This window comes from Schistocerca gregaria, chromosome 1 (genome assembly GCF_023897955.1).
Source record: "Schistocerca gregaria isolate iqSchGreg1 chromosome 1, iqSchGreg1.2, whole genome shotgun sequence".
NCBI lineage: Eukaryota > Metazoa > Arthropoda > Insecta > Orthoptera > Acrididae > Schistocerca > Schistocerca gregaria.
This window is the reverse complement of record NC_064920.1, coordinates 784,331,569-784,357,431: the sequence shown is the minus strand read 5'-3', so window position 1 is coordinate 784,357,431 and position 25,863 is coordinate 784,331,569. Positions and strand designations below refer to the sequence as shown.

General features: G+C 42.9%; 1 protein-coding gene across 3 annotated transcripts in view; it reads right to left on the bottom strand.

Moving 5' to 3' along the window:
• The window catches only part of LOC126269219 (centrosomal protein of 290 kDa), a 180,518-nt gene extending 169,355 nt beyond the window's left edge, over nucleotides 1-11,163 (bottom strand). For 2 of the 3 annotated variants that reach the window (XM_049973975.1, XM_049973977.1), the window contains exons 1-5: nucleotides 10,846-11,107; nucleotides 10,555-10,675; nucleotides 5,550-5,671; nucleotides 5,149-5,343; nucleotides 4,921-5,056 (exon numbers count right to left, since the gene is read on the bottom strand). In XM_049973975.1, the coding sequence (XP_049829932.1) occupies nucleotides 4,921-5,056; nucleotides 5,149-5,343; nucleotides 5,550-5,671; nucleotides 10,555-10,675; nucleotides 10,846-11,025 (754 nt within the window). In that variant the 5' untranslated portion in view covers nucleotides 11,026-11,107. Of the gene's footprint in view, nucleotides 1-4,920; nucleotides 5,057-5,148; nucleotides 5,344-5,549; nucleotides 5,672-10,554; nucleotides 10,676-10,845 lie in introns of all 3 variants that reach the window. The other variant, XM_049973976.1, reaches the window with a different exon arrangement.
• Between the last annotated feature and the right edge of the window lie 14,700 nt (nucleotides 11,164-25,863).

The following is a 25,863-nucleotide window of genomic DNA, read 5'->3' as shown; positions in this document are numbered from 1 at the left end:
GACTCCCAAAAACTTGTTGAGTCAATGCCACTTCGAGTTGCTGCATTATGCCAGACAAAAGAAAATCAGACAGGATATTAGGAGGTATCAAATGACTTTTGTCACCTCAATGTGTAACTAGGTTGTTCGAATGAAAACTCTGGGTTGATGATAGGTTCACTTGAATTATCAGGCATTGAGAATGCGAAGATACCTATATATCCATGAGCATCACTGGGTAAGATACCAGAAGAGGTTAACACACTTCCAGCCACAAAAGTATTCAAGAGACTCATGTGTTCTGGCTAATTAAATACAAAGGGGTTCTAAGAGCAGATGGTGATATCTAAAAGTTTTAATCAGGTAGATCTTTCCCTACAAAGTGATATAATTAAACCAATACATTAGTCTTAATTTTCTCATCACTGCTGTGTGCTGTCTGAGGTAACGCTGTTTAGAACCTCCTGTCATTTTAATCTGAGTATGTTCTCATTCTAGAAAAAAGAAGGAAGTCAGGTGATAAGTGGAGTGAAGATTACAACTTCATTTTGCTTTTGATCAGAAGTTGCCTGATACCCAATGCCACATATATATAAGCACTATTACTGTGATTGAGACAACAACTTAGAAAGACGACAAAAGCTGACTTTTTCCTACTCATTTATTAGTGCAATTATTTCAGAGTTCCCATAGTAGCAAAGAAGGGAAACTATGATACGAGGGTTATCCAGAAAATAACAGGCTTCTTGTCTATCATGGCAACTGCCATCTTGGCACTATAATGTTCTTACACAGTATGCAGCCAATACTGATAACATGTGGTCTGTGTCTCTCCTACTGTGCTTTCTGTCACGTGATAAAATGTATGTTGCAATAGAAAATCCCGCCACTTGAGAAGTGTGTTCTGTGATTAGGTAAAAGACTGCAGACCAACTGAAAGTTGTCAAACACTGACAAAGTTAAGGTGGGGATACAAAAAAAAAAGTGTTGGGGAAACATGGTGCAAAAGTTCTGTTTTTTCAAGACAATGCCAATCGTACCTGAGAGCACCTACAGGGTTTTGGATGGGAGCTGTTTGATCATCCACCATACAGCCTGAATTTGGCACCGAGTGACTACCACTTCTCCCCGGCAATGAAGATATGGTTCACTGCACAATGCTCTGATACTGACGCCAAACTGCATGCCAGCGGTTGGAATCGCAGACAGCAGATTTCTACAGAAAAGATATTGAAAAACTTGTGCCATGATATGGTAAGTGCCTCAATATGAATTATGATTACGTAGAAAAATAGCTGAAGAGTGTACCTTTAAAATATATACAATAAAATTTGATTTTTCCATATTATTAATTTTTTACTGCAAAATGTCCGTTACTCTCTGAACAGCTCTAGTACCTTCTGCCAAGAATCTTAGTCTGGTTAATGCCAGATGTAAAAATTGACATCATCTTTTACTGATCAAATCTGCATTGCTTTTATCAGTCTGGGTTATAAAGCAAGACATTACCCACCTCTCTTCTGCTCAATTTCTAAATCAAACAATGGAAAATCCAGGATGGAATGTAACAATACCAGAGAAGGAAAGTTGTTACTCACCATATAGCGCAGATGTTGAGCCGCGATAGGCACAACAGAAAGATTCACACAATTATAGATTTTGGCCCTTAAGGCCTTTGTCAGCAGTAGACACACATACACACACGTGCACACACACACACTCATACAAACGCAACTTGGACACACGTCTGCAGTCTCAGAGAATTGAAACCACACTGTGAGCAGCAGCACCAGTGCACGATGGGAGTGGCGACTGGGTGGGGGTAAGGAGGAAGTGGAGCGGGGAGGGGGAGGGACAGTATGGTGGGAATGGCGGACAGTGAAGTGTTGCAGTTTAGATGGAGGGCGGGAGAGAAGGTGTGGACAGGGGAGGGGGTAATTAATGGAAAGGAGAGAAATAAAAAGAAATTAAAAGACTGGGTGTGGTGGTGAAATGACAGCTGTGCAGTGCAGGAATGGGAACAGGAAGGGGGCTGGATGGGTGAGGGCAGTGACTAACGAAGGTTGAGGCCAGGAGGATTGTGGGAACGTAGTATGTATCGCAGGGAAAGTTCCCACCTGCACAATTCAGAAAAGCTGGTGTTGGTGGGAAAGATTCATATGGCACAGGCTGTGAAGCAGTCATTGAGATGAAGGATATCATGTTTAGCAGTGTGTTCAGCAACAGGGAGGTCCACTTGTTTTTTGGCCACAGTTTGTCGGTGGCCGTTCATGTGGACAGACAGCTTGTTGGTTGTCATGCCTCCATAGAATGCAGCGCAGTGGTTGCAGCTTAGCTTGTAAATCGCATTACTGGTTTCACAGGTAGCCCTGCCTTTGATGGGATAGGTGATGTTAGTGACCAGACTGGAGTAGGTGGTGGTAGGAGGGTGTATGGGACAGCTCTTGCATCTAGGTCTATTATAGGGGTATGAGCCATGAGGTAAAGGCTTGGGAGCAGGGGCTGTGTAAGGATGGACGAGTATATTGTGTAGGTTCAGTGGACAGCGGAATACCACAGTAGGAGGGGTGGGAAGGATAATAGGCAGGACATTTCTCATTTCAGCGCACAACGAGAGGTAATCGAAACCCTGGCGGAGAATGTAACTCAGTTGCTCCAGTCCAGGATGGTACTGAGTTACGAAGGGAATGCCCCACTGTGGCTGGACTGTGAGACTTCTGGAGGTGGTGGGAGGCTGGAAAGATAAGGCATGAGAAATTTGTTTTTGTACAAGGTTGGGAGGATAATTACAGTCAGCAAAGGCTTCCGTGAGACCCTCAGTATATTTAGAGAGGGACTACTCATCACTGCACATGCAATGACCACGGGTGGCTAGGCTGTACAGAAGGGACTTCTTGGTATAGAATGGGTGGCAGCTGTCGAAGTGGAGGTATTCCTGGTGGTTAGTACGTTTGATATGGACGGAGGTACTGAGGTAGCCATCTCTGAGGTGAAGGTCAACAGCTAGGAAGGTGATTTGTTGGGTTGAGTAGGACCAGGTGAAGCAAATGGGGGAGAAGTTCTTGAGGTTCTGGAGGAATGTGAATAAGATGTCCTCACCTTCAATCCAGATAGCAAAGATGTCATCAATGAATCTGAACCAGGTGAGGGGTTTAGGATTCTGGGTTTTTAGGAAGAATTCCTCTAGATGGCCCATGAATAGGTTAGCATAGGATGGTGCCAAGCGGGTGCCCATAGCCGTACCATGGTTTTGTTTGTAGGTAATGCCTTCAAAGAAGAAGTAATTGTGGGTGAGGATATAGTTGGTCATGGAGACTAGAAAGGAGGTTATTGGTTTGGAATCCATAGGTAGGAAAGGTAGTGTTCGATAGCTGTAAGGCCATGGGCATTAGGAATATTAGTGTACAGGGAGGTCTCATCAATCGTGACAAGCATTGCACCGTGTGGTAAAGGGACAGGAACTGTGGAGAGTCAGTCGAGGAAATGGCTGGTATCTTTTATATAGGAGGATATGTACTGGGTAATAGGTTGAAGGTGTTCGTCTACGAGAGCGGAGACTCTCTCAGTGGGGGCACAGTAACCGGCCACAATGGGGCGTCCTGGGTGGTTGCGTTTATGGACTTTAGGAAGCGTGTAGAAGGTGGGAGTGTGGGGAGTGGTGGGGGTAAGTAGAGAGATGGACTCTGTGGAGGGGTTCTGGGATGGGCCTAAGGATTTGAGTAGTGACTGGAGATCCTGCTGGATTACTGGAATGGGATCACTGTGGCATGGTTTGTAGGTGGAAGTACCTGACAGCTGCCACGTAATCCTTGCGGTTCAAAACAACGGTGGTGGAGCCTTTGTCTGCAGGTAGAATTATAAGGTTGGGATCAGTTTTTAGATGGTGGGACTGCGGTTCTCTCTGTGGCTGTAAGGTTAGTTTGCATATTGAGGGATTTGGGGAATGATGGCGAGACAAGGTTCGAGGTAAAGAAATTCTGGAAAGTTAACAGGAGGTGATTTGGAGGCAGTGGGGGTGGATCACAGTTGGATGTAGGAGTGAACTAAGTTAGGCAAGGTTCAATATTGGTCTTTGGTTGTGTCTGATTGGTCAGGTTGGTGGTGAAAAAGTGTTTCCACTGTAGGGACTGGGAGAAGGAGAGAAGGTCTTTAACTAGTCCTGCATGGTTGAATTTGGGAGTGGGGCAAAAGGTGAGGCCTTTGGAAAGGACTGATATTTCTGTGGGACTAGGTTCATAACTGTGGGAAAGGTGTTGCAGATCTGTTTACGTTCTGGGTTCTGGGTGGTGGTGGGAGAGTTTTGGAGGGTAGGGTAAGTGTAGTAGGTCTGTGAGACAGGGTTTGTCAGCTATGTGGGGGTGTGGGGGAGGTTTGGAGGTGGACAGTGGTACTCCAAGGCAGGAGTAGGAAGTGAGCAGTATGGAGAGATTTTTGAAGTGGCTGGCCAGTACTTGTGTGATATCTGTCTTCCCTTGTTGTCACTACAGAATGATCTCTCTCACCTTATGGTCTGAGAGGCATGCCATTCATTTTTTTTTTTTTTTTTTTTAACCTTCCTCTCAATATTCCTCTCTCCTCCATGAAAAGGGGACTATCAGTTCCAAAAGCTAGGTAGTGTGTCCTTTTTGTTTTTATGTGTGCCTTTCAGTGACATTATAAATTTCACCCCTGAAGGAAAGTATTGGCAAAGCAATTGTGTCTCACAGTGTAGTAGTTTTCTCGCGTGACTTTTCCTCTGCTACAATTAATAAATGACACACAGCACAAAACAAATTAGTCTGAAATTTCTTTTCCCTTGGGCTATACCCGCCTGAGAAAATTGTAGACAAGCTATTATATCTTCAGTTAAGGTGTTATCTTCAATGTATCCTAGATTTTTTGTTATTTGATGTATTTCAGTAAATAATTGCACACAGCTTGACAATCTACAGGCCAACATACCTGCCTGTTCACTGCATGTCTCTCTATAGCCAGATATCTCATTAGTCAAAGCTGTCAAATGCCCTGTTGCTTCAGTCAACTTATCTCGAACACTGCAGAGGTTTTCCTTAAGGAGCTTGTTTTCTTGATCCAATTCCTTAAAAAAATATGAAACAGACATATTAAATTTTATCTTTATTAGATATAACTTTTTATCACAAAAACAATGTGCAAAAACATAGTTCATACTTCAAAATCCTCCAGCAATTCAGAGATGTGTTTATTCTTCTGTTTAATAAGTTCACTCATTTCTTTTTGTTTCTCCATATAAATTTCAAGCGATTCCTTTTGTAACTCATCATCACTTGGCTCATTCTGTGAAAACAGGAGTTCTCTCTGTAATTCAGCCTTTTCTTCTTCCAATGTGTGGACATCTTTCTTCAACTGAAACAGTGCACACACAAAATTTTCTAGTGAAATCAGATCTTTATTCCACATTGAAAATTAAGTACTGAAAGATTAATGAAAACACAACAGTTAATTTTCAAAAACTTTTAACTAACTTGACAAGGACAGAAAAAGAATTATTCATAAAAGTAGCTTCCACTAAAGAAAAAATAACTATATGTCAATTTTTTTCTTTATATTACCTCCTCTAGATCTTTCCTTGCTTCTAGCAATTCTTTATCTCGATCTCTAAGCTCAGTCTTCAATTTCTCGACTTCCAATTCAGTTTTTATAAGTTCTTCCTTTAAGGAATCAGCTTCTGGGCCTTGCAAAAAATTGTTTTAAGATTTGGTAATGATTTTATTAAACAGAGATAGAAGTAATGAAATTCAATAACAATAGCAGACATACCACCAGCAAATATATATGAAGGAGTGTAATGTAAAATATAAGACATACCGTTGTCTTTCATAAAACATTATACTACATTATTGCAAAGTATAATCAGATAAGACTGACAACTGTCAAAACAATAAACAAAAACATAAACAAACATGAGGGTAGGCCAAATGTGGATGATTAATGTGTACGCAAGCATAAGCTCACCAGACAAAACCTAAATCACTCTCATAAAAGAGCACACTGGTTTAGAGTGTCATAGATGTGTGGAACTCAAACAAAACTGTTTTGTGATTCTCCAGTGCTGACCCAAGTCATGGCAGTGAAATGGTGCATATGCACCACACAGCTCTTGGTACCAGCACAGTAAGGTAGGTCGATATGGAGATATGACAGAATGGTGGAAAGGCACCAACATGTTTGGCCATGGCCACGACCACACGGTGAGTAAAGTCGCCTGAGTATCAAGTAGGCTGTAGATCTAGTCAACAAAGAGTGGTGTACCACTTGCAAACAGGTAACACGGTACAAGAACTGTGGTCATACAAAGATCCCAACTAACAGAAACTGGAAACAAGCGCCACACTTTGTCAATAACAATCAGTTTCAAATCCAACACAGTTGCCGCTATCAGTGAATAATGCAGGTCCATCTCAACCACTTATCGAGTGTAGACGACCAAAGGAAATGCATGCAGTGGACATTGAGAGTCAGGCACCTGGCAAAAAAACAGTGCTCTCGACGGGCAAACAGATGCATGCCTTCAATGGCCTAAACAATACAGGAACTGGACTGTAGCTGAGTGGAAGTGTGTAGTGTGATGCAAAGAGTCACATTTTTGCTTCACTCCAAATGATGCAAGGCATCAAGTGCCCCAATGACCTTATGAGGCTTTTTTAACTCACAGTATGTGGAGGATGTAATCCAGGCTGGAGGTGATTCTGTGATGTTTTGGCAGTGTTTTTCACACCACACTTGGCCCACTCTATTAGGTTACTGTGGACGTGAATGTCTGTTTGAGTGTTGCCCTTTCTTCTACACTTCCATAATGGGTAAGCTGTGAACACTGACATCTTCCATGATGACAACAGCCATGTTCACTGGGTGTACACACATGTTCCTCGTAAGAGAAATACTCAGGTCCCTATCACACCTTGACCAGCCTGCTATGTCATCTGACATTAATCCCATTGAAATTATCTGGGATTAGCCTATTTGGAACAGCAGGTGACGCACAGCAACCAACATATCCACAATTTGGTAGCTCAGCGTCTCCCATTATTCCACTATCCTTTTCTCACACTGCACATTTTACATCCTCCTAGTTGCTACTCTCCTTTCCTCTCCTTCACACCAGCCAGCCTGGGTCACATGGTAATGTGTGACGCATTTGGGTACAAATGCAAATAAACATGAAAATATTTTGGTAAAATATTTGACACTTGTGTGAAATTATTAAAGGACAAATTAATGAATGATTATATGTATGTATGTGAACCCCACACATATTCTTATTCCTTTTCGTTGTATAGTGAATACTTTTTATTCACCTGAAGACTTGGCATAAAATATTATACTCTAGCACATCAATGAACGAAAATACGTAAAATATACCTTTATATCCCCACAGTGGGCGATTACCCTTATAATAAAAGAATCTGAGACAATTTAAGCAAGTATAGTACACTTATGCAAAACTGCTTAGTAACTTTCACAAAGTCACTATTTACCAGTTCCCTATTGATGCTTACTTGCGTGGCTAGATAATAACAGCTTTTTCACTTACAAGAGGGACTCACTTTGCTTCAGGATTGAAAGAAAATTTTCATTCATTAACACTGAGCAAGAACTGTTATAGGCTCATGATAAATTGCCAGTGCCACCCTCTGTAATTTATCCCCATGCAGATGTTGCTGCTTCCCTACATGAATTACTTGAACAGATTGGTGCTATTTTCTGTATCCTTTTTCTTAAACAGAAACAAAACCAAGCATTAGCTGAACCAAGTATTCCATAAAAATGTAACTTACATAATAGAATTTTATGACTGACAACATTCAAATCCTTTTTGTACACTGCAGATGATCCAAACTAGCAATATTATAAATATACTGTTTTAAAATTTTATTATATCCTGAGTGAATGTAAAATGCAATGTAGCCATTTATTCAATGAACCTGCCAGTGGCAAACATCAGTCAGCTACTGACAGATAGATTTTAAAATTATATAAATGTAAATTTTAAAATTTAAGGAATTAAGTGAAAGTATCTGAATTGGAATGCTGTATGGGTACCTTACAAATGAAAATGGAGGTTTTCAATTGAATAACCAAAGAAATAAGCAAGCAGAACACACACATAAAAGGAAAGTAAAATCAAGTCTACAATGTCTCAAACCATGGAAATATTTTAGTCCTTATAATTACAAGCAGGCCTGAGCTGTAGACAATGTCAGTATAGAGACGCAGATTAGTGATCATGATGTTATCAAGGTGGCAATGATTACTAAAGTTAATAAATCTGTCAAAAAGATTGCGAGAATATTTTTACTAGAAAGGACGGAGCAACAGTTGTTCGCATCCCACTTATGCAATGAATGGACATCATTTAGTTCCTTTATGACGGATGCAGAGGAATTACAGTCAAATTTTAAACTGATTGTTGATCATATTCTGGAGAGGTGTGTCGAGTAAGTGGATTAAGAATGAAACAAGAATTTAATAACAAACTTTGGATAATGCTGAAGGGAGCAGAGAGTGTGTACCTTAGCAAAAGATACTGCCATGAACCAGAGAAAATTCTGGTCCTACATAAAATTGGTAAGCAGGTCAAAGATTTCTACCCAGTCAATCATTGACAAATCAGGTGTGACAACAAAAGACAGCAAAAGGAAAGCCGATGTTTTCAATTTCAGTTTAAGAACTCATTCACACTGGAGGTTTTTAAGAACATGTCCTCTTTTGACCATCACCCCCCCCACACATGGAGGACACAGCCATCCCTGGCATAATAAGTCACTAGGCCGAGACAGAATCCCAATTTGGTTTTAAAGCGGCAGCTCTACGGCATTGGCCACTTATTTAACTTGCATTTATCATGAATCTTTTGCCCAATGCAAAGTCGCAAGTGAGTGGAAGAAAGCGCAAATGACTGTTCTGCATAAGAAGGGTAAAGGAACAGACCTACAAAATTGCAGACCAATGTCCTTAACATTGGTTTGCTGCAGAATACTGAGTTCAAATATAACAAATTTCATTGGGACAGAAAAGTTTCTGTTGACATATCAGCAGGGACTGAGAAAGAATCATTCATGCGAAACCCAGGTTGCTTTTTTCGCAGATGGTATCCTGAAAACCATGTATGAAGCTTCAACAGACACATTCCACATTTTTAGACTTCCGGAAAGTGTTTGATACAGCGCCTCACTGCAGACTGATTATAAAGGTACAAGCATATGGAACAGGTTCCCAGATATGCAAGTGGCTCGAAGACTTCTTCAGTAATAGAACTGAGTACATTGTCCTCGACAGTGAGTGTTCATTAGACACAAGGGGTATTGTTTGGAGTGTCCAAGGGAAGTGTGATAGGACCACTTATTCTCTATATAAATCAATGATCTGACAGACAGGGAGAACAGCAATCTGCTGATCACACTGTGGTGAACAGTAATAGTGAGTGACTGTAAAAGGGTGAACTGCTTTACACAGCCATGTTGATTGAATGTTGAGGCGTAACATTACAAAGCAATACGAAATGGATGAGCATGTAAGGATGGTGGTAGGGGAAGCAAATGACTGACTTTGGTTCACTGGGAGAATTTTAGGAAGGTTTAAAAGGAGACCACATAAAGAACATAAGTGAGACCCATTCTTGATTACTGCTTGAGTGTTCATGGTCCCCACCTAGTTGGATTAAAGGAAGACATTGAAGCAGGTCAGAGGGGGCTGCTAGATTTGATAGCCATAAGTTCAGTCAACATGTATTACGCAGATGCTTCATGAACTAAAATGGGAATCTCTGGAGGGAAGACAAGATTCTTTTCATGAAACACAGTTGAGGAAATTTGGAGAACCAACATTTAGAGATAACTGCAAAATTATTCTACTGCCACCAAAATATACTTACCATAAGGACCACAAAAATGATATGAGAGAAGTTAGGGTTCATAATGAGGCACACAGACTCAAAGCTTTCTAATTAATGGCCTTCCAATACACAGTATCAAGTTCCCACAACAGTGCACTCTCAATATTTCACTGCCCTTTAGGAGAATGCTGTATGCCTACAATGATCTGACCTTCGATGTCATGCATGATGTAAACAGAAGGTGAGATTTTTACGTGTATTTATACATGAAGCTTTGTTTATCATCTATTCAGAATTATAATACCCATATTGCCTGGAGTCACAGTCTGAAAAATGCAATTCTCTGGCGCATACATCAACCATGCACAAGGCTGATAAGGACTGCCAACAGTGACCTTCAATATTGTAGTAGAGCTCTGTGGCAACATCAGTGACATGTGTGGAATAGGCTGTGTGTTACCATGAACTACACGTAACGCAAATAACAATGCATTACAATATGTTGATTTCATGTACACCTTACAGTACAACACTGATCATTGAATTGCCATTCAGGGTCCGGGGACGAAAATGGGCAGCACAGAAAGAAGAAAAAAAATATTACTTGTCCCCTGTTTACTGCTGCAGTATTAAATTTGCTGCGTATATTCTACGTTTATAAATGGCTAGACACAAAAATCATGGTAGTTAAATTACTGCCGTGAAGAATAATGAGATCTTACGCAGTTTACTCCTATTCAACTGTTTTCGTCCCTTTACATCTTCATTTACTTTTTGTTGGTTAATTTCTTTTTCTTTAAGTTTCGATGATAAGGTATCCAATTCCGCAACCAATATTTCCACCTGAAAATAAATGCATTCCTTAATTAGGAGGAGATACCGATAAACAATGAGAATGATATTCCTTATCTACTTCCTCCATTTCAAGATATGTCGATTGTTAGTATACTACAGTGACTTATGTTTGAGGTAATTCTCAAAGCATACGTAAATGACATATTATTGACGCATACCTGGTCTCCTTTGAATTTCAAAATTTCTTGCGCTACTCGCAATAAACTTATACAGTTTTCATGTGAGATATTTGAAGATATTTCACACTCCGTAATAGCATCAAACCAGTCCTCTTTTTCATCCTCTGTTAATTCCACCGGTTCAACAGCCGATATTCTTTTCCAATCTATTTGAACCATTTCGTCAAAAAGTAATCGATGTAAATATACTTCTGACACCAATATTGTTTGTGTACACACTCTCCCTCTGGCGTCTGCAAATTTGTTTACATTTGTCGGCTGTTTACTGTTTCCATCTTCCCAATTCTGCCAACCGTCCACATACTGAAATAGTTTTGAAATTACAGACATGGGAAACCCTCTATGTAGCAACCTTGATGGGAAACTTTGATGAAAGGTCTGGGCTACTGACATTGAACTACTTTCTACCATTTAAAATGCATATAGAAGTCCGATGCGTCAGGCTATATACTACGGGCTAATAACTAAATACACCTGAATAAATAGTTTATCTAATCTTGCATTTTACCTACATTTATGTCCAAGTTTCTATACAACTGTAATAACAATAATAACTCACTGCCGACGACATGGATGTGGCTACTTATTGAATTGTATTATTAAAGATTTCTTACGATTTTTGGGACTGGGTGGAGTCAGAAAGAACTGCCGTAACTGAAGGAGTCACTGTAACAATCTTGGCCTTATCTTTTATTCTAAAACAATTCCTTGATTATTATTCTTTTTGTTTACTTAACATTCTGCCACAAACAATACTTGTCTACGTTATGTAGTTATTTGCTATGTTTCATATACAGCATTCATAAATCTACCCTAGATTCTTTAGCGACGGTCCAAAATATAATGACCACTGCCTATAATAAGGCTGCATGCGACCTGGTGGTTGGTGTTGCAGGCTCATGACGTGGTAAGGAAAGTATGTAACGGAGCAGAGACGACTGACCACCAACTCCTGCATCTCACATATCCTACCCCACCAACACAAAAATAGAAAATCCGAGATTTTCGTATCCCTTGACCTCAAAAAAGCCTATGAATCTGTATGCCAATCTGGTCTCCTCCTCAAGCTCCAGACTTATGCACATCCAGATCAACAATCAACATGGAAACCTCATCTGCTAACAATCCAACAAAAAGCCCAATGTAGACTAAAATTACTAAGCAGCCAAACAGGAGGATTTCAACTCTCCACTGTATACCTACAGACGTTTAATCCCCCCTGTCTTCTCCTATGCTAGTGTTGGCTGGATAACTGCTCCACCAAAGTTGTACCACATTCTCCAAGTCCTTGAGCACTGTCCACTCTGTCTTGCTTTCCACAGTGTTTAACCATCCACCACATGAACATTCTACTCTCTCATCAAATTCTCAGCACTCTTCATATACACTGAACACCTCTGCATATTCTAAAGCATCCACAAACTAGATCCCAATAACCCCATGATTTCCCCTATTTTCACCAATTCTTGTACGTTGCTGCACCTAAACCAACATATCTGACAGTCCACATGCCTATCTACTTTTCATATTCTAAACCGAACCAACTTCAGTCGACTCTCTCCTGTACAATGAAGTCTCCCCAAATATTCATCCTTCCAATGAACTCTAATTCTTTCTCATCTATCCAACTCCACATCAGAGCCCCCTCTTCACTCTTCTGTCTCCATCTTCACTCATTCATTCCCCTCTTGGCCCTATAACCTTGTCCTCACATCAAAATCCTCCTCATTTTATGTAGTCCTCTATTCATCCCAACGCCTACCTTCATCTCCATAGAAAATGCCCAATGGGCTCCTACATTTATACCCAAACCTTTCAGTCTTATAGAACATTTTTCCCCTCCACAAATACTTTTCTCCAATGCATGTTCTTCTAATCTTTTGTGAAAGGAGGTCCTCCTTTTTAAACGAATGCCATTTCTGCAATATGTTTGAAATATATATTTTTATCATTGTTTTTATCTTTATGTGTTTCGATTTAAATTAAAACAGCAATGAAAAACAACATATTTAATGTTATTTATATATCAACAAAGTTCACCTTTATTTTTTTCAAGTCATCAATCTCCCGATTGGCTAGATGTCACCCACCATGAACTCCTCTCCTAGGCCAACCCTTTCATTTTAGAGTAGCACTTGCATCCTACATCCTCAGTTATTTGCTGGATGTATTCCAATCTTTGTCTTTCCCTACAGTTTTAACTTCCACAGCTCCTCTCATACCACTGAGAGTATTCCCTGACAAATTCTATAACTTTTAAGAACGTCTGAATTTTTTCACCTTAAATCATATTTTCTTCATCTCTATGTATACTCTTAAAGATATTAGCTGAAGAGAGGATGTTGTTGTACCCATGGCAGCCTATGCCCCCCCCCCCCTCACCACCACCATTCATAATGGGAAGGGGGATGACACAACAACAAAATGCTAATGTGGAAATGTTCTCTCAGTAGTACAGGTGGCCAAGGGATATACCCATTCCCATAAGCAACATTGACAAAGGACAGACTGTTGTGGCTCAGCACCTAGGAATGGGCATCTTGGAAATGGTATTGCTGGTCGGCTGTTCACATGCTACTGTTGTGAGCGTCTATGAAAAGTGGCAGACAGATGGTGAAACCTTGCATCTTTGACCAAGTGTTGGGCATTCACTTCTCATCATGTGGAGGTCAGTGGTTTCTCTGCTCTATAAAGCAGAATAATCGGCGATAAGCAACAGATTTGACGAAAGAGGACAATGCTGGTGCAGGCACAAGTGTTTTCATATACACTGTTTGTTGTGTCTAGGATCCTGCATACTCGGTTTCCTAGACAAACAATCAAACATCTCGTATTAATGAGTTTTATTACAACAAGACAATTACAAATACTTAACTTTGATAGATGAATAACAAGCAAAGAGTGATGTACAAAATAATCAGCCTTCTTCAGGATAAACAAACACAAGTCTATGCTACATAGAGTTCGCAAATGACAAAGGCTATGATGCATCGTCTAATGATATGGCTAACACTAAAGCTGCTATCGAAGTGGGCTGCCACCATTTCGGTGTGGCACTTATGTCCTCTCTACCTAGGGTCCACTGCTGTCATGTTGTCGTCCTGGAGGGAGGTCGGTCAGCATCCAATTGACTGACCTCTTCTCACAGCCGTCTCTTTTCTGTCGTTCCTGACTGGTGTGCTGGTGCTGACTTTACGCCATAACATTCCTCCCCCCCCCCCCCCCCGAAAGTGATGGACTGTCGTCGTATATGGAGCACGACAACGGAAGGGGGCGAGGCGAGGGGGAAGGAGGGGGGAGGCAGGAGCGTGGACACTCAGATGAACCAGAAGCTGCAGCTGCAGGGGATGTCAGACTTCCGGCTGTACCCCGCCATATGGCCTTTGTTCTGGTAGAAACGTCCCCCAAAAAACGCCCAGAAGGGTATGCATCCACTTCCTGAGATCCATATCAAGAAGTAAAAGGTGTCAGCCACTGCAGCCATGGGTGGGTCCAACTCCATTGGCAGGACGAGAGGAGGCAGAGGAAGCGAGGGCTCTGTCTCGATGGGGTTGTCCTGCAGTGTCGTGTTGACACCCTCTGGTGGCTGGTGTGGCGGCACTGTCCTCAGGATCCATGAATCTGGGGGAAGAGAAACAGAAGGATCACCATGCACATGACAGTGGCGAATTTCGGCACTGCAATCCGTCTGTGCCTAAAATGAGATACATGCATGCGCCAAATCGATGGAGGATCTCGCCTCGTGCCCACGTCTGCTGCCACTAAAAACTATGAAAAACACAATATCATGTGGCGCGAAGCGATAATTGCGGCATATCTCCGGCGCCGGATTCTGAGGAGGGCAGTGCAGTTGGAGCAGTGCTCGATGGCGATGACTGTGAAGCAGTTCAGCTGGCGATGGTCCATCTTGTGGATGCGAACGCTAGGAGGCGAGAAACATTTTCAATGCTTGCTCCCTGGTGTGTTCGGCTAAAGTTTGGTCATTTGCTGCTGGAAGTTTCTGACAAAACGTTCCGCTTCGCCGTTCGACCTTGGATGGAACGGTGCATTAGTTGGATGCTGTATGCCATTGCGTTGACAGAATGTTTCAAATTCATTTGACATGAACTGAGGACCATTGTCTGACACTATAACTTCAGGCAAACTTCGAGACAAAGAATAGAGGACAACGCCTGATGCTGAGTTCTCTGGCGCAGCAAAAGGAAACTTGCTATAAGAATCTATCACAATTAACCAAGGAATGTTCCAAAAAGGTCCCACAACGTCTATGTGTACAGAATGAGATTTTCACTCTGCAGCGGAGTGTGCGCTGATATGAAACTTCCTGGCAGATTAAAACTGTGTGCCCGACCGAGACTCGAACTCAGGACCTTTGCCTTTCGCGGACAAGTGCTCTACCATGTGAGCTACCGAAGCACGACTCACGCCCAGTACTCACAGCTTTACTTCTGCCAGTACCTCGTCTCCTACCTTCCAAACTTTACAGAAGCTCTATGTGTACACATTGCCATGGTGATTGCAACTTAGGCCAAGCAGAGAATTTTTGTGGCGGAGCGAACTGATTTTCCTTACATGCGTGACACTGTGGCGTCATCTGTTCTATTTGGGTGTCCATACCCTACCAAGTACAATCTCGACGCGCTAACTGTTTCACACGAACTATCCACCAGTGTCCTTGGTGAAGTAGCTGCAACACTTCTTTTTACAAAGATTTGGGGATCAACACACGTGACTTTTCATTGTCATTTTGAACAAGAATCACACCTTGCTGTATAACAAAGCTACGCTGATATGCAACTTATTGGCACATTACAGAATTCTTTAGGATATGCAATATCTCAGGCCAAGATGTGCAAATGTAGTTTAGCAAAATGTTCAAATCTGAATCAGCTACTGTGACCTGTGCAATTTTCCTATAGTTCAGAAGAAAGGATTGAAGCAATTCAGAATCGTGAGCATCGATGTGACAACAAGACGCAGCAGAAGTGTCAAAGACCGTATCAGGGCCATTCGGATGACGTGAAAGTGCACCCGCATTATCATGTTTAGCTGTCAGACGACACACAATCTCGAACTGGTATTGAGACAACAACAAAGCCTGACTTTGCAATTTTTGGGCAGATCGTACAGGAACCAGCTTCATCAGATGAAACGAAGATTGCAGTGGCTTGTGATCCATTACTAAGAAGAAATTTCTGCCATATAAATAGTGGTAGAATTTGATGACACCATAAGCAATAGCCAATGCCTCTTTCTCTATTTGTCGATAGTTACACTGAGCTTAGGACAACACTTTTGATGCGACAGCAATAGGCTGGTCTTTATCACCAAATCTCTGGGAAAGCACTGCACCGATTCCATAAGAAGAAGATGGGCCGCTGGGAGTTGTCAAAATACGGTCATGTCACATTAACTCAGCTCACCCTGTTTCTCCACAGGACGCAAAAAGTGATAGATATAGTGCTCTCTGACTTTCGTTCAGTTCCGACTTAAGTTGGAACAATCACATGGACAGCACTTCATGGAGGGCGGGCCAAATTATGAGAGTGCCACAAGTATGACACACCAGTGGCTGTAATCATTTGAACACATTGATTCAATGCATGCGTGTGGTTGAATGGAGAGACTTGATTCCAAATCGCAGATAGAATTTCGACTAGAAAGCGCAACACTATAGATCTGAAAAGCTGGTGTATTGGTCATACGCTACTGGCCATTAAAATTGCTGCACCAAGAAGAAATTCAGATGATAAACGAGTATTCATTGGACAAATATATTATACTAGAACTGACATGTGATTACATTTTCACATTGTTTGGGTGCATAGATCCTCAGAAGTCAGTACCCAGAACAACCACCTCTGGCCGTAATAACGGCCTTGATACGCCTGGGCATTGAGTCAAACAGAGCTCAAATGGCGTGTCCAGGTACAGTTGCCCATGCAGCTTCAACACGATACCACAGTTCATAAAGAGTAGTGACTGGAGTATTGCGACGAGCCAGTTGCTCGGCCACCATTGACCAGACGTTTTCAATTGGTGAGAGATCTGGAGAATGTGCTGGCCAGGGCAGCAGTCGAATATTTTCTGTATCGAGAAAGGCCAGTACAGGATGCGACAGTGCATTATCTTGCTGAAATGTAGGGTTTCGTAGGGATCGAATGAAGGGTAGAGCCCGCGTGACTGCTACGGTCGCAGGCTCGAATCCTGCCTCGGGCATGGATGTGTGTGATGTCCTTAGGTTAGTTAGGTTTAAGTAGTTCTAAGTTCTAGGGGACTGATGACCACAGATGTTAAGTCCAATAGTGCTCAGAGCCATTTGAACCATTTTTTTGAAGGGTAGAGCCAGGGGACGTAACACATCTGAAATGTAACGTCCACTGTCAAAAGTGCCGTCAATGCGAACAAGAGATGACCGAGACGTGTAACCAATGGCTCCCCATACCATCATGCCGGGTGATAGGCCAGTATGGCGATGACGAATACGCGCTTCCAATGTGCGTTCACCGCGATGTCGCCAAACACGGATGCGACCATCATGATGCTGTAAACAGAACCTGGATCCATCCGAAAAAATGACGTTCTGCCATTCGTGCACCCAGTTTCGTCGTTGAGTACACCATCGCAAGCGCTCCTGTCTGTGATGCAGCGTCAAGGGTAACCGCAGCCATGGTCTCCGAGCTGATAGTCCATGCTGCTGCAGACGTCGTCGAACTGTTCGTGCAGGTGGTTGTTGTCTTGCAAATGTCCCCATGTGTTGACTCATGAATCGAGACGTGGCTGCACGATCCGCGACAGCCATGCGGATAAGATGCCTGTCATCTCGACTGCTAGTGATACGAGGCCGTTGGGATCCAGCACGGCGTTCCGTATTACCCTCCTGAACCCACCGATTCCATATTTTGTTAACAGTCATTGGATCTCGACCAACGCGAGCAGCAATGTCGCGATACGATAAACCGCAATCGCGATAGGCTACAAACCGAACTTTATCAAAGTCGGGAACGTGATGGTACGCATTTCTCCTCCTTACATGAGGCATCACAACAACGTTTCACCAGGCAACGCCGGTCAACTGCTGTTTGTGTATAAGAAATCGGATTGAAACTTTCCTCATGTCAGCACTTTGTAGGTTTCGCCACCAGGGCCAACCTTGTGTAAATGCTTTGAAAAACTAATCATTTGCATATCACAGTATCTTCTTTCTGTCCGTTAAATTTCGCGTCTGTAGCACGTCATTTTCGTGGTGCAGCAATTTTAATGGCCAGTAGTGTAGATTTTGTACACTTCTTATAACTTCAATCTAGCATTGCATCTTAAGCGATTCCTCACATAACACACAATGTACTGTATGTGGTCATTCTCAATCAAACATCATACTCCTTCACCTATTGCTCTATGGATATACCACAGAATCTCTGTTACTTTATGTGGTATCAAGATAGAATGTATTACAAACACTGTTTGGCACCATGAGAAATATTTAACAGTAGCATGAGAGAGTTGCAAATATCGTTGCAATACCACTCTCCTTAGTCGAGTCACTAAAGTCAGTGGGAAGGTTATTTTTATTACGAGCTTATACTGTTGTTGACATGGATCCACACTTTTGTTCCAGTCATAAGGAAGATATTGATATTGATATTTCAACACGATATTCATCAGAGACCAGCACCCGTCAGAATGAGGTATTTCTGATACCTCGCTCATTGTCTAATGTTGCCATATTGGGGCTGAAACCGGAATATTTAATTGTAATTGCAGTGACAAGTATGTGGCTAGTTTCCTAGAATGACACCGTTTGGCATGTGAGGCGCATGATGAAGATAGCCAGTGGCTGGAATGGATTGAAATTTCTATCTGAAGACTGTCACAAGTGGCAGGCCAGCTAGTTGGTTCTTGCCCAAAGCCGAGGGGACAATTTCTGGCAACAGGCTTTGCAGTGACCTCTGGTCAGGCGAATAGCGAACTAATGTTCAGTATGCATTTGACTGCCTTCGTTACCGCGTGTGTTGCAAGTATTCTCCGATTTTTATATGGAATTTTGAGAAGATTTTGAATGGTGAGTGCTGGCGCTGGACATATCGATAACATCCAAATTCCAACCACTCCGGTCATCCTGGACACCATCCACAACTGGGCAGTCCTCACTGGTAGGCGGAGTCTGGCTTCAGACCAGGCATGATCGCTGAGACATGCTTTCATGGTGGCATCTAGCGGTATGCGACATCTGGCCTGGAGCTTTACATGTGGACATCGGGACATGACGGCACAGGCTGTATCAGTGTTTCAGTGGCCGCTGTCACTATCTTTGACAGTTACTGCTACGGATTGGATCATGGTTTAAGTGTGTTGTGTTTAGTGCTTCTCAATACAATGCAGTGGACTCTGTCATGCAGTGGTATTTGTTGTTGTCTCTGTCCTATCATGGAGTAAGCAATTTCCCCTCTTTCTGAATGTGGTGGAGAGAACCAGCTTAGGAATTCTACAGTGCATTAAGAAACCAATCGCAACGTAAAATTTCCAATTGATCAGTTCATTGTTTTTGATTGTATTGTGAGCACCCATCTGTCCAGCCTCTCCTGCAAATTGTTTAAGGACATAGCATGCGACTGAGCTGAAACTTGAAATTTTCAGCTACCTCCAACGTATTAGACTCCCTACCAAATGACCTAACTGTACAAGTATCCACAAATAGGAGGCAAGGGAAAACTGCCTGTACACAAGAGTATCAGTTTAATTAATTAATTAATTAGTCAATCAACTTGATAGAGTGAGACAATATTTCCAGGACATCCACTACTTTGTTCAGGGCAAAGGATAGTTAGGGTGGCTCATGACAGACGCTTGCTGGGCAGAAGAAGTCAAGCGTTTGTGGGCAGTTTTACAGATGCTGTGACCTAAAGTAGCCACTTAAGGTGGCAAAGGACACTGTCATGAACAAAGGGGACCACAGTTGTGGGGGTGACCAGGCTGCTGGATGGTCACAAACAAGTGAGCACAGTATTTTGAGATACTAAGGGCTGCCGCTTTGGAGAGGTTGGTCGGAATTCTCCCAAGCAGTGGCACACAACAGGAAGTAGCCACTCGGGGTGTTCTAATACCATGAGATGGCTGGTAGTGCAGCAGCCAACAGAGGTTGCACGGCTTGAGTGGGCGTAGTATGGCCTCTTGGACACAGGCATATAATGAGCCCAGTGATGCGGTCAGCACATGGGCACACTGTCCCAGCTGGCATGTCTGCCCTGCAGTTGGAGCAAAGACGGATTGAAAAGATTTTTTAACAGTGTAATTAGGTGCAGTGAGTTATGTTGACATCAATTTCGTGATGATATTCCTTGTGTGATCGAAAAAAAACAATCTACACTCCTGGAAATTGAAATAAGAACACCGTGAATTCATTGTCCCAGGAAGGGGAAACTTTATTGACACATTCCTGGGGTCAGATACATCACATGATCACACTGACAGAACCACAGGCACATAGACACAGGAAATAGAGCATGCACAATGTCGGCACTAGTACAGTGTATATACACCTTTCGCAGCAATGCAGGCTGCTATTCTCCCATGGAGACGATCGTAGAGATGCTGGATGTAGTCCTGTGGAACGCCTTGCCATGCCATTTCCACCTTGCGCCTCAGTTGGACCAGCGTTCGTGCTGGACGTGCAGACCGCGTGAGACGACGCTTCATCCAGTCCCATACACGCTCAATGGGGGACAGATCCGGAGATCTTGCTGGCCAGGGTAGTTGACTTACACCTTCTAGAGCACGTTGGGTGGCACGGGATACATGAGGGCGTGCATTGTCCTGTTGGAACAGCAAGTTCCCTTGCCGGTCTAGGAATGGTAGAACGATGGGTTCGATGACGGTTTGGATGTAGCGTGCACTATTCAGTGTCCCCTCTACGATCACCAGAGGTGTACGGCCAGTGTAGGAGATCGCTCCCCACACCATGATGCCGGGTGTTGGCCTGTGTGCCTCGGTCGTATGCAGTCCTGATTGTGGCGCTCACCTGCACGGCGCCAAACACGCATACGACAATCATTGGCACCAAGGCAGAAGCGACTCTCATCGCTGAAGACGACACGTCTCCATTCGTCCCTCCATTCACGCCTGTCGCGACACCACTGGAGGCGGGCTGCACGATGTTGGGGCGTGAGCGGAAGACGGCCTAACGGTGTGCGGGACCGTAGCCCAGCTTCATGGAGACGGTTGCGAATGGTCCTCGCCGATACCCCAGGAGCAACAGTGTCCCTAATTTTCTGGGAAGTGGCGGTGCGGTCCCCTACGGCATTGCGTAGCATCCTACGGTCTTGGCGTGCATCCTTGCGTCGCTGCGGTCCGGTCCCAGGTCGACGGGCACGTGCACCTTCCGCCGACCACTGGCGACAACATCGATGTACTGTGGAGACCTCACGCCCCACGTGTTGAGCAATTCGGCGGTACGTCCACCCGGCCTCACGCATGCCCACTATACGCCCTCGCTCAAAGTCCGTCAACTGCTCATACGGTTCACGTCCACGCTGTCGCGGCATGCTACCAGTGTTAAAGACTGCGATGGAGCTCCGTATGCCACGGCAAACTGGCTGACACTGACGGCGGCGGTGCACAAATGCTGTGCAGCTAGCGCCATTCGACGGCCACGCTGTGCCGTGCGTGTGATCATTGATTGTACAGCCCTCTCGCAGTGTCCGGAGCAAGTATGGTGGGTCTGACACACCGGTATCAATGTGTTCTTTTTTCCATTTCCAGGAGTGTATTTAATTACTTTTTGTCGATGCATCTTCCCAAATAGCAGGGACTGATGAGCTTTTCCCACCAGATAAAAGAGACATCCAACCCCTGTGTATTGAGTTTTATAAATAAACAGTATATCCATTGCTATGTAATTGCATTTCCTATTGTGAGCATAGACTAAGTCCTTTTCCCACCAATTTCCAGATAGGGAGGGGAGGGGGAGGACTGAGGGATTTCTGAGAGAGGGAGGAGTCAGATAATTGATTGATTTAATTAATTAGTAAATTAATTTGATATCAAAAATGTGCTTGTATCAGCGAGGTGGAGGGGGGGTGAGGAGGGGGAGGGGTGTGGTTTCTCAGAAGGACAGATTATCACCGAGGGTCATAAATCAGTCCTTAGGGGTTCATAAAGCACTAGCAGAACAATCAGTCAAGTTTGCCCCTGAATGTAAGCTTGCCCCTGAATGTGTGCAATCAGTGCTAACAAAACACCCCAGAACGAAGTTACCCTACTAGTCCCAAAATCTAGCTGACGGACACGTCATCAATGTAGAAGTAGGATCTGCAACTCAGCAGCATTTCCTTGGGATATGACAAAGCATGGAAGAGCAAAGGAAGACACCAGGTCGACATTTTGCTAAAGGTACGGTTGCAAAGCTTGACAACCTCATCTTACACTGAATACACAGTAACGACTTAAGATTGGACAATAGGCAGAGAAGCAGTTGCCAGAGTACCGGCGAAGTGCTATATTATTCTAATGAGCTGTGTGACAAGGTGAAACGTAAAATTTTATAAAATCCTGAGAAAGTACACTATTGCATGCAGTTACAGGCAAGATGCTGCATGGAGTCGGGAGATAATGCTACAATATAGTTGTGATAGGGCTGGGACGTGGGGGTGGGGGGGATGGGACTGGTGCTATATATAGAAAAAGAAGAAAACCAGTGCTACAACACATATTAACAGTAACCGAATGTCGTCATTAGAAGTGCAGAAAATGTTAGACGGTATCATTATGTAGACTACAGTTGAAAACATACTAGTACACGGGCTGAACTAAATGTGTTACACAATGAACCATGAAGCATCCATCTAGTACTCGTTAAACTTTATGGATCATCACATGTTTATTACATGATGGGTGTTAAATGATTAAATTTTCGTTCCATTCAGTACTGATGATTATCATCAACTTAAGTATGAGGTGTGACCCCATAGGCCTGAATCGCCTTGTTTTCGTTGCGGCATATAAGTAAACAACCCCGAAATGTCATATTGAGGAATTTTTTGACATTCTTGAATCACATGCTGCGTCGTTTCATGAAGATTGATGCTGGAGGCTGGGGTGAAAGTATACGTCTTCCCCATCACATCCCAGACATTTTCTATGAGTGACAAATCAGGCGACTGGGCGAGTCAGTCAAGTATCGGTACGTTCTTCAAGGCATTTTTGTTGTGAACTGCGATGTAGGGTCGTGCATTATCTTGCTAGAATGTGCAATGTGGTACCAAAGCTTAGGACAACAGGGTTTACCATTCTTGTCACATACTGATGAACATCAAGCCTCGCTTCAACAATCGCCATATCACCCATGCTGTCATATCCTACAGCTCTCCACAGCATGATTTCAGAAGTTGGGGAAACATGAACCTCGAGAATTGTTGTTTTTTGTGACCTTTCACCACATTGTTTATGGACACGTTGGCATCCATCTGACAGCCACAAACAGAAGCAAGAGTCATCGCTGAACACCTCAGAATGTAACACAGTCTCCCAGTAGAGTGTTGCGAAGTTCTCTTGTCTGTAGTATTGTGTCAGTGGTAAACGATGGATGGAATCTTGAGATCTCAACATAAATTCTATAAATCTCTTCCTGACTGATCGTCAAGATAAGCTGCTTTTATTCGTAGCCCCTCTCCGTATTTCAGCTATTGTCATTGTCTTTTCGTCAGAGTGATTCGAAGAATTCAGCGATCTTCTCGTAGTGTAGTCCTTCTGAAAAGAACCGTACCTCATTTTCTTGACACACAGTTGTCTTGAGTCTTTGCACTATAGCCAATCACCTGTATGGTCTGCCGGTAAGCTGCACTAATGACCCTTATGATAATATTCGACATTTATCAAAATCGTAAGGTCTGTGATGATCTGACCATGCACTCCCTCTGGGCATGCTGTGTTGCGATCTAAAGCTGAGAACTTCCAGTAAGATTAGGCCGTGTCCTACGTGAGCGACAGGAGCGAGCGACAGCGAGCGACTTCTGGACATGCGACACTCCAGCGACAAACAGCGACATTGGATGAAAACCTTAGATGTCCTGCATGCGAACGACCATGTCGCGCTAGAAGATGGCTGCTTAGAGCCAACTAGCTGTTTCTATAAAATGGGCTCCTTAACCTGTAGAATACTGTAGCTGAAGAATATGGCTACAGAATTAGGTTTACTTAAGAAAATAAGGAGAAAAGGAATGCTGTGCATGAAATTTACAAAGGGAGGAATCTACACGGAGAATTGCATAAGTATTGTCAACTACGAAGATCACCAGACAAGTTCTTTGAATACACGTGAATGAACAGAGGAGCATTCAAGTATCTCATCAATAAATAAAATACGAATGGTTTTTTTTACATGATCAGGAACTTTTAACAGCCAATAAATGAGGAGGGATGACTATTACATGACTAACTACGATAAATTCAAACATAATAATACAGATTGGTGCTAATGAGCAATAGCTAGCTGTGGTGCAAAGGTAGCGTCTGCAGATTGTGTATAGGTGTGAAGAAAAGGTGCTGAGGTCGATTTCTACCTGTTCTTATATTTTTACTGACTCAGTTACGATTCGGTATATTAAGTTTTATGTATACTGTTTACACCACATCGCTAAGTATATTTCTAAGGTCTTGCCAAAGAACTTGATCTTCACACCTATCCCAGTATATCACACACATTTAATTCTACATCTACATCCATACTCCGCAAGGCACCTGACGGTATGTGGCGGAGGGTACCTTGAGTACCTCTATCAGTTCTCCCTTCTATTCCAGTCTCGTATTGTTCGTGGGAAGAAGGATTGTCGGTATGCCTCTGTGTGGGCTCTAATCTCTCTGATTTTATCCTCATGGTCTCTTCGCGAGATATACGTAGGAGGGAGTAATATACTGCTTGACTCTTCGGTGAAGGTATGTTCCCGAAACTTCAACAAAAGCCAGTACCGAGCTACTGAGCGTCTCTTCTGCAGAGTCTTCCACTGGAATTTATGTATCATCTCTGTAACGCTTTCACGATACTAAATGATCCTGTAACGAATCGCGCTGCTCTCCGTTGGATCTTCTCTATCTCTTCTATCAACCCTATCTGGTACGGATTCCACACTGCTGAGCAGTATTCAAGCAGTGGGCGAACAAGCGTACTGCAACATACTTACTTTGTTTTCTGATTGCATTGCCTTAGGATTCTTCCAATGAATCTCAGTCTGGCATCTGCGTTACCGACGATCAACTTTATATGATCATTCCATTTTAAAATCACTTCTAATGCATACCCCAGATAATTTATAGAATTAACTGCTTCCAGTTGCTGACCTGCTATATTGTAGCTAAATGATAAGGGATCTTCCTTTCTATGTATTCGTAGCACATTACACTTTTCTACATTGAGATTCAATTGCCATTCCCTGCACCATACGTCAATTCGCTGCAGATCCTCCTGCATTTCAGTACAATTTTCCATTGTTACAACCTCTCGATATACCACATCATCATCCGCAAAAAGCCTCAGTGAACTTCCGATGTCATCCACAAGGTCATTTATGTATATTGTGAATAGCAACGGTCCTACGACACTCCCCTGCGGCACACCTGAAATCACTCTTACTTCGGAAGACTTCTCTTCATTGAGAATGACATGCTGCGTTCTGTTATCTAGGAACTCTTCAATCCAATCACACAATTGGTCTTCTAGTCCATATGCTGTTACTTTGTTCATAATAAATTACAATGAACCATTAAATTTTACAGATATTTGATGTTGGTGAACGTAATTTATCAGCAATCAGTGTAAAGGCCAAGCGTTGCAATTACTCTAAATAGTCTGCAAAAGTAAAGCTTACAAATTTTTTGAAAAGGAAGACAAACGTTTTGTGTAATAATGTGTCTAAGAGTATGAAATAAAAAATGTTAGGGAAACGTTTGGTGCACCTCATTTTCTGTTCATGATACCGAGCATCATTCAAAGGCGTGTAGAACGTT